At 40.0% G+C, this 12163-nt stretch overlaps 1 protein-coding gene across 1 annotated transcript in view; it reads left to right on the forward strand.

The window, feature by feature from the left end:
• SUZ12 (SUZ12 polycomb repressive complex 2 subunit) overlaps positions 1-12163 on the forward strand; it is a 69777-nt gene that overhangs the window by 17808 nt on the left and 39806 nt on the right. Inside the window, exons 5-6 of the mRNA XM_055131368.1 lie at positions 4290-4339; positions 11455-11540. Coding sequence (XP_054987343.1) covers positions 4290-4339; positions 11455-11540 — 136 coding nt within the window. The remainder of the gene's footprint in view (positions 1-4289; positions 4340-11454; positions 11541-12163) is intronic.

Consider the following 12163-nt stretch of genomic DNA (forward strand, 5'->3'; position numbering starts at 1 on the left):
ATTAAGGATCATCCACTCCTGGCAGTGCTCTGGAGACCATATAGATATGTGATGCCAGAAATCAAACCCTGGTCAGCCACATGCAAGGCAAGCACCATACCTACTGTACTCTTTGGCCTTGTACATAATCTTTTTGTTTGTTTGTTTGTTTCTGTTTGGGCCACACCTGACTCTGCTCAAGGGTTACTGGCTCAGTGTTCAGTGCTTTGGGATGCTAAGAATAGAACCCAGGTCAGCTGTGTGCAATGGAAGCCCTCTATTCACAATACTATCATTCCGGCTCCCCGATATTTAGAATCTTATCTCATAAGTATAATGCCTATTGCTTGTTCTTTAAAAGATAAAAAAAATGTGGCTAGAAAAAGCACATGTGCTGCTTGTGGGAGACCTGAGTTCAATTCTTGGCACCACATAGTTCCCTGAGTAATAATGATACAATCCAGCAGTGAGCTGAAAATAGCCCCCAAGCACTGTAAGGTGTATTTAAAAAATACAGCAAACCAAAACAGGAAACATATCACATAGATAAGCCAAATTCTTAGCCTGATAGCTTATTGTGATCATCTGAACTGGTTCTAATAGGCCTGAACTGTAGCACTGTCTCCAGTTCATTGATTTGCTCAAGTGGGCACCAGTAATGTCTCCATTATGAGACTTGTTGTTACTGTTTTTGGCATATCAAATACGCCATGGGTAGCTTGCCAGGCTCTGCCATGCGGGTGGGTTGCTCTCAGTAGCTTGCTAGGCTGTCCAAGAGGGACGGAGGAATCGAACCCGGGCAGGCCACGTGCAAAGCAAACACCCTACCCTCTGAATAAACCTACATAATTCTTTAACATCTGATTCAGTTTAACCAATTACCTGTGGATATGACTCAAAGAATTGGAGCTTATGCTGGTAGTCCTGGGTTTGGTCGCTGTTACAAACTATGCTCCTGAGCTCTGTGAATTTAGACCTCCCTCAAATAGCCATTCCTTAATGGAAGGCCTCCTTGTTACATTTTCCCCTCAATATCTGAGTGTTCATGTTAATGAGAAGAAGAAAGGAAATTGTGCATAGTAAATCACATTCTCAAAGTTACTTTTTTGGGGGGGTGACACCCAGCAATGCTCAGGGGTTAACTCCTGGCTCTGTAGTTAAGAATTACTTCTGGCGTTGCTTGGGGGACCATGTGGGATGCCAGGGATTGAACCCCAGTCAGCTGCCTGTAAGGCAAACACTCCCCCACCCCACCCTCGTTATCAGTCTGTGCCCCCCAAATTTTGCTTTTTAAATTGGAATTTGGAATTCTGTTTTTTTTTTTAAGAAACTTATAATATGACAACGTTTTAGCTATCTTTTATAGTATTGTAATAGTTTAAAACTCACAGCCATCTGTGAAGTCTTTTTACTTATTTTTAAATTTTCAGTCTTGTATGTATACTGATCCATGCTTGGTTGTTACGATATTGTTAAACTCTGTAAAACATTTTGTAAGTGGTCTTGTGTTTTCTGTTTTGTTTTGTTTTGGGCCATACCTGGTTATGCTCATGGGATAACTGCTGGCTCTGCACTTAGGGATAACTCCTGGTGGGCTCAGGCAGCTATAAGGGATGCCAGGGATTAAACCCAGTTTTGCCACATGAAGCACCTTACCTGCTGTACTCTCTCCAACCCTCAGTCAGTACCTTTAATGTACTGTTACTTTCCTTTCGTGTTTGTGTTTGTGTGGTGCCAGGAATTTAGCACAGGATCTCATACATGCAAACATGTTCTCTTTAGCTTCATCACCCTCACAAGGCATTTGGTCCCCCAAAGCACCATCAAGACTGATTCCTGAGTGCAGAACCAGGGATATTCCCTGAGCACTGTGAGGTGTGATGTAAAAATAAGTAAAACAATATATTTACAGAGACTGAGGAAATAATATAGTGGATAGAGTGCTTGCCTTGCATGTGGCCAAACTTAGTTTTATATCTGGCACTGCTTTTCATCCCTCAGCAATACTAGGAGTGATTCTTTTTTTTTTTTTTTTTCTTTTTGGGTCACACCTGGCGATGCACAGGGGTTACTCCTGGCTCTGCACTCAGGAATCACCCCTGGCGGTGCTCAGGGGACCATATGGGATGCTGGGAATCGAACCCGGGTCGGCTGTGTGCAAGGCAAATGCCCTACCCGCTGTGCTATTGCTCCAGCCCCCTAGGAGTGATTCTTGAGCATAGAACCGTGAGGTATCATAGGGCACTTCAAGGGTGACTTAAAACCGTTTCTGCTCCGCCCAAACTATGTATGGGCTTTTCTGATTCATATTAGAAAAGTGAGTAACATACATGAACTGTTGTATCATTTTTGTTTTCTTGATACTTGTTATAGATGTTAGTAGTTTTCTTCTCATGTTTATTCTAACTATTGCCTTGATCTGTACATTTCCCATTGTTTATCTATTATCTACTTATGCTGTCCTAGAAATACTCTTCTATAACCCCTTCTTGCAAGGTTGTTTTTTCTTTTGCTTGTTTTGGTTTGATTTTGGGGCCACAGCCAGCAGTGCTTAGGGGTCACTTTGGGTGCTCAGGGACCGTATGTGGTGCTAGGAATTGAACCTGGGTCAGCTATATGAAAAACAATCACCTTAAATATGTCCCATTTTCTGATCTTCGCTTTATTTTTTACTAATATGGGCCACCCAAGTGCTACTTGATCATATGGATCCTTCCAGTGCCCCTGGTGTGTGAACCTAGGGGTGTTAGGAGGTGTCCAGGGCCACACCCAGGTGTTTAGAGGATGGGGCACAGGCCCTGGATTCAAATTCAAGGCCTGTGCTTGCTAAGCATGAACCCTACCACTTTAATGATACACTGGCCCCATCAAGCATTACTTCCTTATCCTCTTCTTCAGTGTCTTTTTATAACTATTTTGTGTCATTTTTCTATTTATGCAAAATTTAAAAAATTTTAAATCCTTAGGTTGTGTTTTTTTAATATAAGCATGCTTCCTAATCAGATTTTTAATTTTCATTTTAGAGTAAGGGATTAGTATTCTTTCCTCACTATTTGTTACCTAGAGCTGTTACCTAGTGTCTGTTTCACATGACAGGAATTATGTTCTGCTGCTATTCAAAAGGTAGATTTCATATACAGTTTATTTTGGGGGCATCAGTGGATCCCTCTTTTGATTCTTGATCTGGTGGACTGACTGTTCCTTGTGAGAGCATGAAGCTGAAGTTGCTTGGACACTCTGGTGATAGGCACCTTCAGGGCCACTACCAGTGGTAATGGAGGACTATGCATGGCTGGGGATTAAACCAGGGTCAGCTACATAAAAAGCATGTTTTTTAAACCCTGTACCTTCTCTCTGGCCCCTTATTTTGCATTTTAAGAGTACTATAAATGCCATTTTCCTACTTTTTTATCCAATTTCAGTAGCTTTTCTATTATAGCAGGTAGGTAGTTTTCAAAACAAAAAGATGCTGTAGTTTGTGCTTCTTTCTTTACCTTTTCCATTGTTTCTAAAAATGGAATGTTCTGGGCTGGAGAGATAGTACAGAGGCAGGGGCACTTGCCTCCCCTGTAGCTGACATGGGTTCCATCCCGCATCCCCTGAACATTCTAGGGTGTGGCCCCAAAAGAAGAGGTGAAAACGTGTTGAAATAGTAGATTGAAAATCCTGATAGGTCATTTGTATTTCATTCTTAGTTGAAGTGGAAGGTAATGGTTCTGCATTATTTGTTAAGATTAAATTTCAAGGGGCTGGAGCGATAGCACAGCGGGTAGGGTGTTTGCCTTGCACATGGCCGACCCGGGTTCGATCCCCGGCATCCCATATTGTCCCCCAAGCACCACCAGGAATAATTCCTGAGTGCAGAGCCAGGAGTAATCCCTGAGCATCGCTGGGTGTGACCCAAAAAGCAAAAAATATATATAAAAAAAAAAGATTAAATTTTGATAGCTTTAGAATGTTTGATCACTTTTGTACAGATCTGTTACCTTTATTAAAATTTTATTTTGAGGGTTAAGAGAAAAAAACCTCACAATTTTTAGATAGAACAGTAAACCACAATAAATTTTATTTTGCCTCTTCCCTGTGTTTTCTTCCATTGATTCGTGTATGTATTTTTTGTTTTATTACTTAGGTTTTTTTTATATGTACAGACACGTAGTTTGGGATGTTGTTTAATAGGGAAAGCATGGAGTCATGTTAAGAATAAGAAAATCAAATATTTATAAAGTAACTGGTATCAATGTTATATTTTAAAATCTAGGCTATTATAGAACATTAAAGTGATAACATTTTTTGTTTGTATTGTTTAGCCTGTCAGCTCATCTGCAACTTACATTTACTGGTTTCTTCCACAAAAATGGTATGTACTTAAAAATCAACATTGGCATTAAATCACCAAAACACTTTTCTAAATGTAAAAAAAAAGTTTATTGTCTTGTGTTTATATAAATTCATAAATTTGTTATATTTACTGGAAAATAGTTTGACGTTAGATTTTAATTTATATTTAAATAAAATGATATTTAGGCAAATAGTGCAGTAATTGCTTTCTATGGGATATATCAACATATCATTAGATACGTTAAAAGATTATATAGTCAGGGCTAGAGAGATAGTACAACAGATAAGGCATTTGCTTTGCATGCAACTGACTTGGACTGACTTTGATTCCAACCATTTACAGTACCTCATATGGTCCCACTGTAGTCCTCCAGTAGTGATCCCTGAGAGTAGAACCAGGATTAAACCTTGAGCACAGCTGGGTGTGACTTAAACGAAAGATTACATAGTCTTATGTTACTTAATTAGAAGAGGTGAATGAACCTAAAATTTCAGTTGGTTTCAAAAATGTACACAGTGTCTTGTGGCATGACCATTTTAAATTGTCTTTTTGGGGGGAGCCATTCCCTGTGTTCTTTGACCTGTTGTTTTCATCTTAGGATTCAGTACTTGGCCTGAGTGCGAATTTGCCACCAGAGCTATACCAGTTGATGCTAGGGATTAAATTTAGACAATGGCTTATGCAAGATACGATTTCTATCCCTTTGAGCTATCTTTATGACCCCCTCTGACCATTCTAAATTGTTAACTAGCATTTGATGGAATAAAACCTTTATAAAAATCATCAAGGGGCTGGAGCAATAGTACAGGGGGTAGCATGTTTGCTTCGAACATCGACAACCTGGCTTTGATCCCCAACATCACATATTGTTTCGTGGTCCCCCAAGCACTGTAGCACTGTAGTCCCGTTGATCATCAATTTGCTCAAGCGGGCACCAGTAACGTCTCCATTGTGAGACTCGTTACTGTTTTTGGCATATCAAATATGCCACGGGTAGCTTGCTAGGAGTAATTTCTGAGTGCAGTGAAGAGTAACCCCTGAGCATTGCTAGATGAGAGCTCCCCCCCACCCCAAAAAAGTTTTTTTTTAAAGAAAAATCATCTAATTGATCATCCTTTATAATGTTTTGTGAGAAGCAAAGTTTAATAATAAATAGCCATTTATTAAAACTTTTTGAGGGAAAAATTTAATGGGCTAAGAGAATACTTTCTGTGCAGGTATACTGAGTTCAGTCCCTGGCACATTAAGTTCTACTTTGCACTCACACCCATTTCTGGGGTTTGTGGCTTAAAAAGCACAAAAAAATAACAACAGAACAATTTATCAATCAGGCTTTGTTTGGTTTGGTTTGTTTTGACTATACCTGGCGGTACTGGGATCTGTTCCTGGCTCTGTACTTAGGAACCATTTCCTGTAGGTACCTAGGAAACTATTTAATTCTGGGGATACAACCTAGGCCTCCTACATGCATAGCAAACTTTTAGCCATTTGAGCTATGTCTTTGTCAAATTAGATTTTTAATATAAAATTTGAAATCTGGGGCTGGAGCAATAGTACAGCAGGTAGGGCGTTTGCTTTGCATGTGACTGACCCAGGTTCGATTCCCAGCATCCCAGCACTGCCAGGAATAATTCCTGAGCGCAGAACCAGGAATAACCCCTGTGCATCACTGGGTATGACCCAAAAAGACAAAAAAAAGAAAACATTAAAATTTGATCTCTTTATTTTGTCTTGGGACTATACCTGGCTTTTCTCAGGGCTTACTGCTGGTCCTGTGCTTTAGGGATCACTCTTGGTGGGGCTTGGAGGATCATAAAGAAGGCTGGAACTTGCACCCACATTGACCCCTTGTAAGGCAAGTGTACTACCGCCAGCCCTGAAATCTTATTTCTGTTAGCAGATGATACAACTTCTAGTTTTGATTTAAATCTGATTTTTCAAAAGAAGAATTGACCCTTTATAGAAGTAAACATTTCTATGTTCTTATTTTCTTAAATAATTTTTTATCATTCATCACATATTCTGTGGTATGTTTTTAAATTCTGTCACTCTACCTTCATTGATGATGTGTTAACTGGGCAGTTTTTGCTGTGGTGCTTGCATACTCAGGCACAGTGCTAAGATTTGCACACCTTTAGTTGCCTTTTGCACACCTTTAGTTGCCTTGCTTTTCACCACTTACACTTTCTGCCTACAACAGAGACACCTTTTGTTTGTCTTTATTATTTTTGTTTTTGTGCCACACCTGTTTCATTTCACGAGCCTGGCAAGCTACCCGTGGTGTACTAAATATGCCAAAAAAAAGTAACAACGTTAGTCCTTATTTTCCTAACCCTGAAAGCGCCCCCAATATGCTATTGGTTACACTAGCATGTGACAGGGACAAATGGAGACATTACTGGCGCCCGCTTGAGCAAATTGAGATTTGATCTTTGACAACCATATGTACTGTCCCTATATTGTAGGGTATGACCCTAGTGTTCCCTGAGCAGTGTTAGAAATAGCCCTGATTGAGGTGGTAAAGCTCAGATTCATATGAAGGTTTTAATTTACTGAGTATATGAGAAAGAAAACTTGGATGCTACTTGTTTTTTTGCAGATTACAATAATTTTATATAATAATTGAAAATGTTGGGCTGGAATGATAGTATAGTGGGTAGGTAGGGCATTTGCTTTGCATGGAGCCAACCCAGGTTTAGTCCCTGCTATTCCATATAGTTCCCCTTTTTAAATTTAGGATTTTTTTTTTTTTTGCTTTTTGGGTCATACCCGGTGATGCTCAGGGGTTACTCCTGGCTCTGCACTCAGGAATTACTCCTGGCGGTGCTCGGGGGACCATATGGGATGCTCAGAATCGAACCCGGGTTGGCCGCATGCAAGGCAAACGCCCTACCTGCTCTGCTATTACTCCAGCCCTAAAATTTATGAATTTTAAATAAAATTAACACTCAAATTCAGGCTTGGGGATCCAACTTTGGCCTTTTATAGATAGAGGTTCCAGCCTTTGAGCTATCTCTCTGACTTCCTTTTTGGGGTTGGGGGCCAAACCTGGCTCTACTTATGGCTTAGTCCTGGCTTTACACTCAGGGATTACTTCTGGCAGACTGAGGGAACCATATGGGATACTGGTGATTGAATCTGGGTCAGCCATATATAGGGTGAGAGCTTTACACGCTGTACTCTCTCCAGCCTTATGCATCCTTTTTTTTTTGTTGTTTCATTTTACTTTTTGTTTTAAGCATAACATCTGGCATTGTTTAGGGCTTATTCCTGGCTTTGCTTAAGGATCACTCCCGGTGAGCACAGGCACAATATATATTGTTAGGACTCATATTGAGATAGGCCACGTGCAAAGCAAGTGTCCTCTACTGTACTATCGCTAGGGGCCTCTTTTTTTTTTTTTTTCTGTATTTAGTTTTTTGGTTTTGGACTTCACCTGGCTGTATTCTGTGCCTAGGTATCATTCCTAGCAGGCTTTAGGTAATCATATGGTGTGCTGGGGATGGAACCAGGTTGGCTGCATGCAAAAACCCTACCACTTTACTGTCATTTTGTGCCCCTTTCCTTTTTTCTTTTCTTTTCTTTTTTTTTTTTTTTTTCTTTCTGGGTCACACAGAGCGTTGCTCAGGGGTTACTCCTGGCTCATGCACTCAGGAATCACTCTTGGCAATACCATATGGGGACCATATGGGATGCTGGGTATTGAACCCGGGTTGGCCACATGCAAGGCAAACACCCTACCCGCTGTGCTATCACTCCAGTACCCCCATTTTGTTCTTTTAATGGAAGCTTTTTTGAGCAGTTATTTTGTGAAACTTTATATAGATTGTACACAGGTCATTTGGGTAATTTTCTGGATTTTTGTTTTGGGGCCACACCAGAGATGCTTAGGGACTTCTTGGTTATTGTGTGGATGGTTGATTCTGGTGTTTCTTGCCAGTCACATCCAGGCTCCCCAACCCTCCCGCTCCCCCTTTTGGAGGAAGTCATACTTGGTGATGCTCAGGGGTAATTCAGTACCAATCCCTCTACCAGGGTCAGTGGTTTATTTTTTACTGTATTTTCTTGAATAAATTACAAAGTGATTTGTCTAAATCACTTTGTCTAAATATATTTTGTCTAAATATATTTCATGTACACACCCTGCAAGAAAGTACAATTTTGTTGTTAATAGGTGCCACACCTGACAGTGCATGAAGGTGTTGGAAAGGAAACCCTTGCACGTAAAAGGCTTGTGCTTTAGCACTTGAGAAAATTCCCTGATCCCAGAAGAATGTTTATCTACTTGGTTTGGTTTGGTTTTTGGCCCACATTCAGTAGTATTACAGGCTACTTCAGGCTTGGTGCTTAGGGGGTTGGTGCTAAGGGACATTTTTAAGTACAAAAGCATTTTTATTCAAAATCCAGGTAAAGGGATCAGAGAGAGTGCTAGGGGTTAAGACACGTAACTTGAATATTGCCCTACCATTGTTTGATCTCCAGGACTGCATTTTCATTAGTGAGCCCTCAGAGTAGCTGAAACTGTCCCTCTATTATAGAAAAGAAAAAACCCAGGTAAAGAATAGGATTGGATTTTTAGTGGCAAGCCTATAATATGTGCAGAGAAGGATCTATAAATATCCTCGCCAGAATATTATGATGTAAATTCAGTCAAAAGTTTTTAAAAAATCAATAAAAGGGCTGAGCGATAGCACAGTGGATAGGGCGTTTGCCTTGCACTCGGCCAACCCGGGTTTGATTCCCAGTATCCCACATGGTCCCCCAAGCACCGCCAGGAGTAATTCCCGACTGCAGAGCCCGGAGTAACCCTGTGCCGGGTGTGACCCAAAAAAGAAAAAATAAATTTAATAAAAGTTATTCTGATTGTTATTTTCATTTGTTAGAGTAGCTTTGTATGTATGTGTGTAATGAGTAAATATCTTTGAGATTAATGACAAGTAAACTTTATACAAACTCTGTTAAAGTTAGCCAGGAGTAACCCTGTGCATTGCCGGGTGTGACCCAAAAAAGCCAAAAAATAATAATAAGACAAACAATCTTTACTATGTTTTGAATTATTTTTCTTCCTTTGATCACAAATCCTAATCCAAAGAACTAATTTAACATCTAAATTAAAAATGAAATGTGGGGCAGAGAGATAGTACAGGGGTTAAGGTGCTTGCCTTGTATCTGGTTGACCTTGAAATAATACTCCAGCACTGATGGGTGTAACCCCTAACCAGCATCAGGTGTGACCCAAAGCACCCACCCTCCAAATGAAATATTTGGGCTGGAAACATGTCATAAAAGGAGTCCATGTTTTGCATGAATGAACCCTGGGTTCAGAACTCGGCACAAAGTCATCTCCAGAGCTCTGACAGGTTTGATCCCGTCCCCCTTCCCACTTCCCCCAGGAAGCACTTTCAAATAGAACTGGTATAATTTAAATGTGTTATAGTTTCAGACAGTTCTATAGTACAGCAGGTAGGACACTTGTCTTGCATGTGGCCAATCCAGGTTCAATCCCTGAGCCATAGCAGGAATGATCTCTGAGAACAGTCAGGAGTAAGCCCTGAGCACAGCTGGGTGTAGTCCAAACAAACAAAGTATTTTAGTCTAATAGTATAATCCAACTTCTAATAAAAATTTTTTTCTTTCTCTTTTGGTGTTTCGTTTTGTGGTTGTCTTTTCTGAACTATTTTATCTAATTACATTAGATAAAATTACATTAAAAAATAAAATTACATTAAAAAGCTTTAACTTTGTTAAGTCAGAATGCTTTTGAGGGTTAGAGAGATAGACTGATGGACTGAGCACATACTTTGGACCTAGAAGGCCTAGGTTCAGTCCACAGCACCATGCGTTTGCTCACCACATGCTAAACGACATCATCAGCAACCCCCAAGAACAGAGCCAGGAATATCCCTGAGCACTGCCCAGTGTGGCTTCCAGACTTTAAAAAATTAATAAAACTTTTGACATATGCTGCCGGAGCCCATGTGCAGTTTGCGCCCGTGTGGCTGAGCACATGTCACCTGCATCTCCCCTCTTGAGATATGTACTTTCATGCTTTCGTGCCTAATGCTAGGGGGTGTGTAGGGGCTCTCCACCCTTGGAGAAGCCCACGTTCTCTCTTGAGCACATTAATCTCCACTCTCTCCCGCTATCTCTTCCTCCTTACCTTCAAAACCTCCAAATAAAATGTGTTTTGCTTTAAAAAAAAAAAATCCAGTAAAACTTTTGAGTTGAAAATTGCTATATTATCTTAATTAAATCTTGGTATCAGAAATTTCAGTGTGGGACCAGAATGATAATACAGCAGGTAGAGTGTTTGTTTACACATAGAAATACCAGGTTAAATTCCTAGCACCCCATATGGTTCCCCACGCCTTGCCATGATTATCTCTGAGCATAGAGGCAGGAGTATTAATCACTGCCATGTGTGGCCCCCCAAAAATCAAACAAAAATAAACCACCCCAGAAGTTTCATTAAATTTTGGCAACAGTGAAAAATAATAAAACAGTGGAGTCATCTGAGTTGAATCAAAAGAAAATAATATATAGGGGAGATAATTTTAGTTCATCTGTAATAGGTTTAATTTTAATGGTTCTACACTTCTTTCCCTCGTTTTATTTTGAGGTCCCACTAGTGGTAGGGTTATTGCTATCTTGATGCTCAGCAGTGTCTCCAAGTGATGCTGGGAATTGAATCCAGGCCTGTTACTTGCAAAGCATGTGCTCTATCCTTTGATATCTTTCTACCCTTTTTTTTTTTTTTTTTTTTGCTTTTTGGGTCACACCCAGCAATGCACAGGGGTCACTCCTGGCTCATGCACTCAGGAATCACCCCTGGCGGTGCGCAGGGGACCATATGGGATGCTGGGATTTGAACCCGGGTCGGCCGCGTGCAAGGCAAACGCCCTATCCGCTGTGCTATCACTCCAGCCCCATCTTTCTACCCTTTTATGTTAAGAGTTTGCTGCAAATTTGTAGTTGATTTAGATGCAAAAAGAATGTGTTGAATTCACTTACAAGTAGCCTTTTTCTTTGTTTTAAATTTATAAACTTTAAAACAAATTTCAAAACTTCTTAGGAAACTGAGTACTGTATATATTTCCAAAAATCATTTTAAAACTGTTGATTCTTCTATTTAGATAAGCCATCTCAAAATTCAGAAAATGAACAAAATTCTGTTACCCTGGAAGTCCTGCTTGTGAAAGTTTGCCACAAAAAAAGAAAGGTAACTAATATGTTGTAAGGGTTGAGCCTGTGTACTTATATATATATATACACACATATATATGTGTAAAAATATATTTCCCTCTAAGATTGGTTGCCTTCTACTTTAAACCCAATCAAATGTGGTGTGCTACTCTTGGAATATGAGTGGTGTGAGATATGACGTGTTTGTGGCCGCACGGTCCAGGGGTAGGTTTACTCGTGGGTGAAGCTTTGCCCTAGCGTGTAATCTCTTATAAAAGGGCTTAATGATCCCTGTGTGAAATACAACAGTCTTCACAAGCTCTCCTAAGGAAAGTTTTTGGGAGCATTTTCAGTGGTTTATTCATAGCAAACAATATAAAATAAATTATTTGATTCTGCTTTGGGGCAGTGTTTTGGGTTCAGAATGGAAAGATCCAAAATACAGTGGTTCAAAGGTATAATGTTGGTGGATTTGGTGTTCGAATATTAAATGTAACCAAATATTGTGAACTGCTTTATAAAAATAAAATAAAGGTGACATATAAATGATGTCAGTAGATTAAGTTGAGTAATTTTTTGTTTCTAAGAGATGGGTCTATCGACCCCATGTTTCATTTATTTTTTCTGTCCTTTCCCTGGATTGTGGTAGCAGGGGATTGC

This window comes from Sorex araneus, chromosome 3 (assembly GCF_027595985.1).
Source record: "Sorex araneus isolate mSorAra2 chromosome 3, mSorAra2.pri, whole genome shotgun sequence".
NCBI lineage: Eukaryota > Metazoa > Chordata > Mammalia > Eulipotyphla > Soricidae > Sorex > Sorex araneus.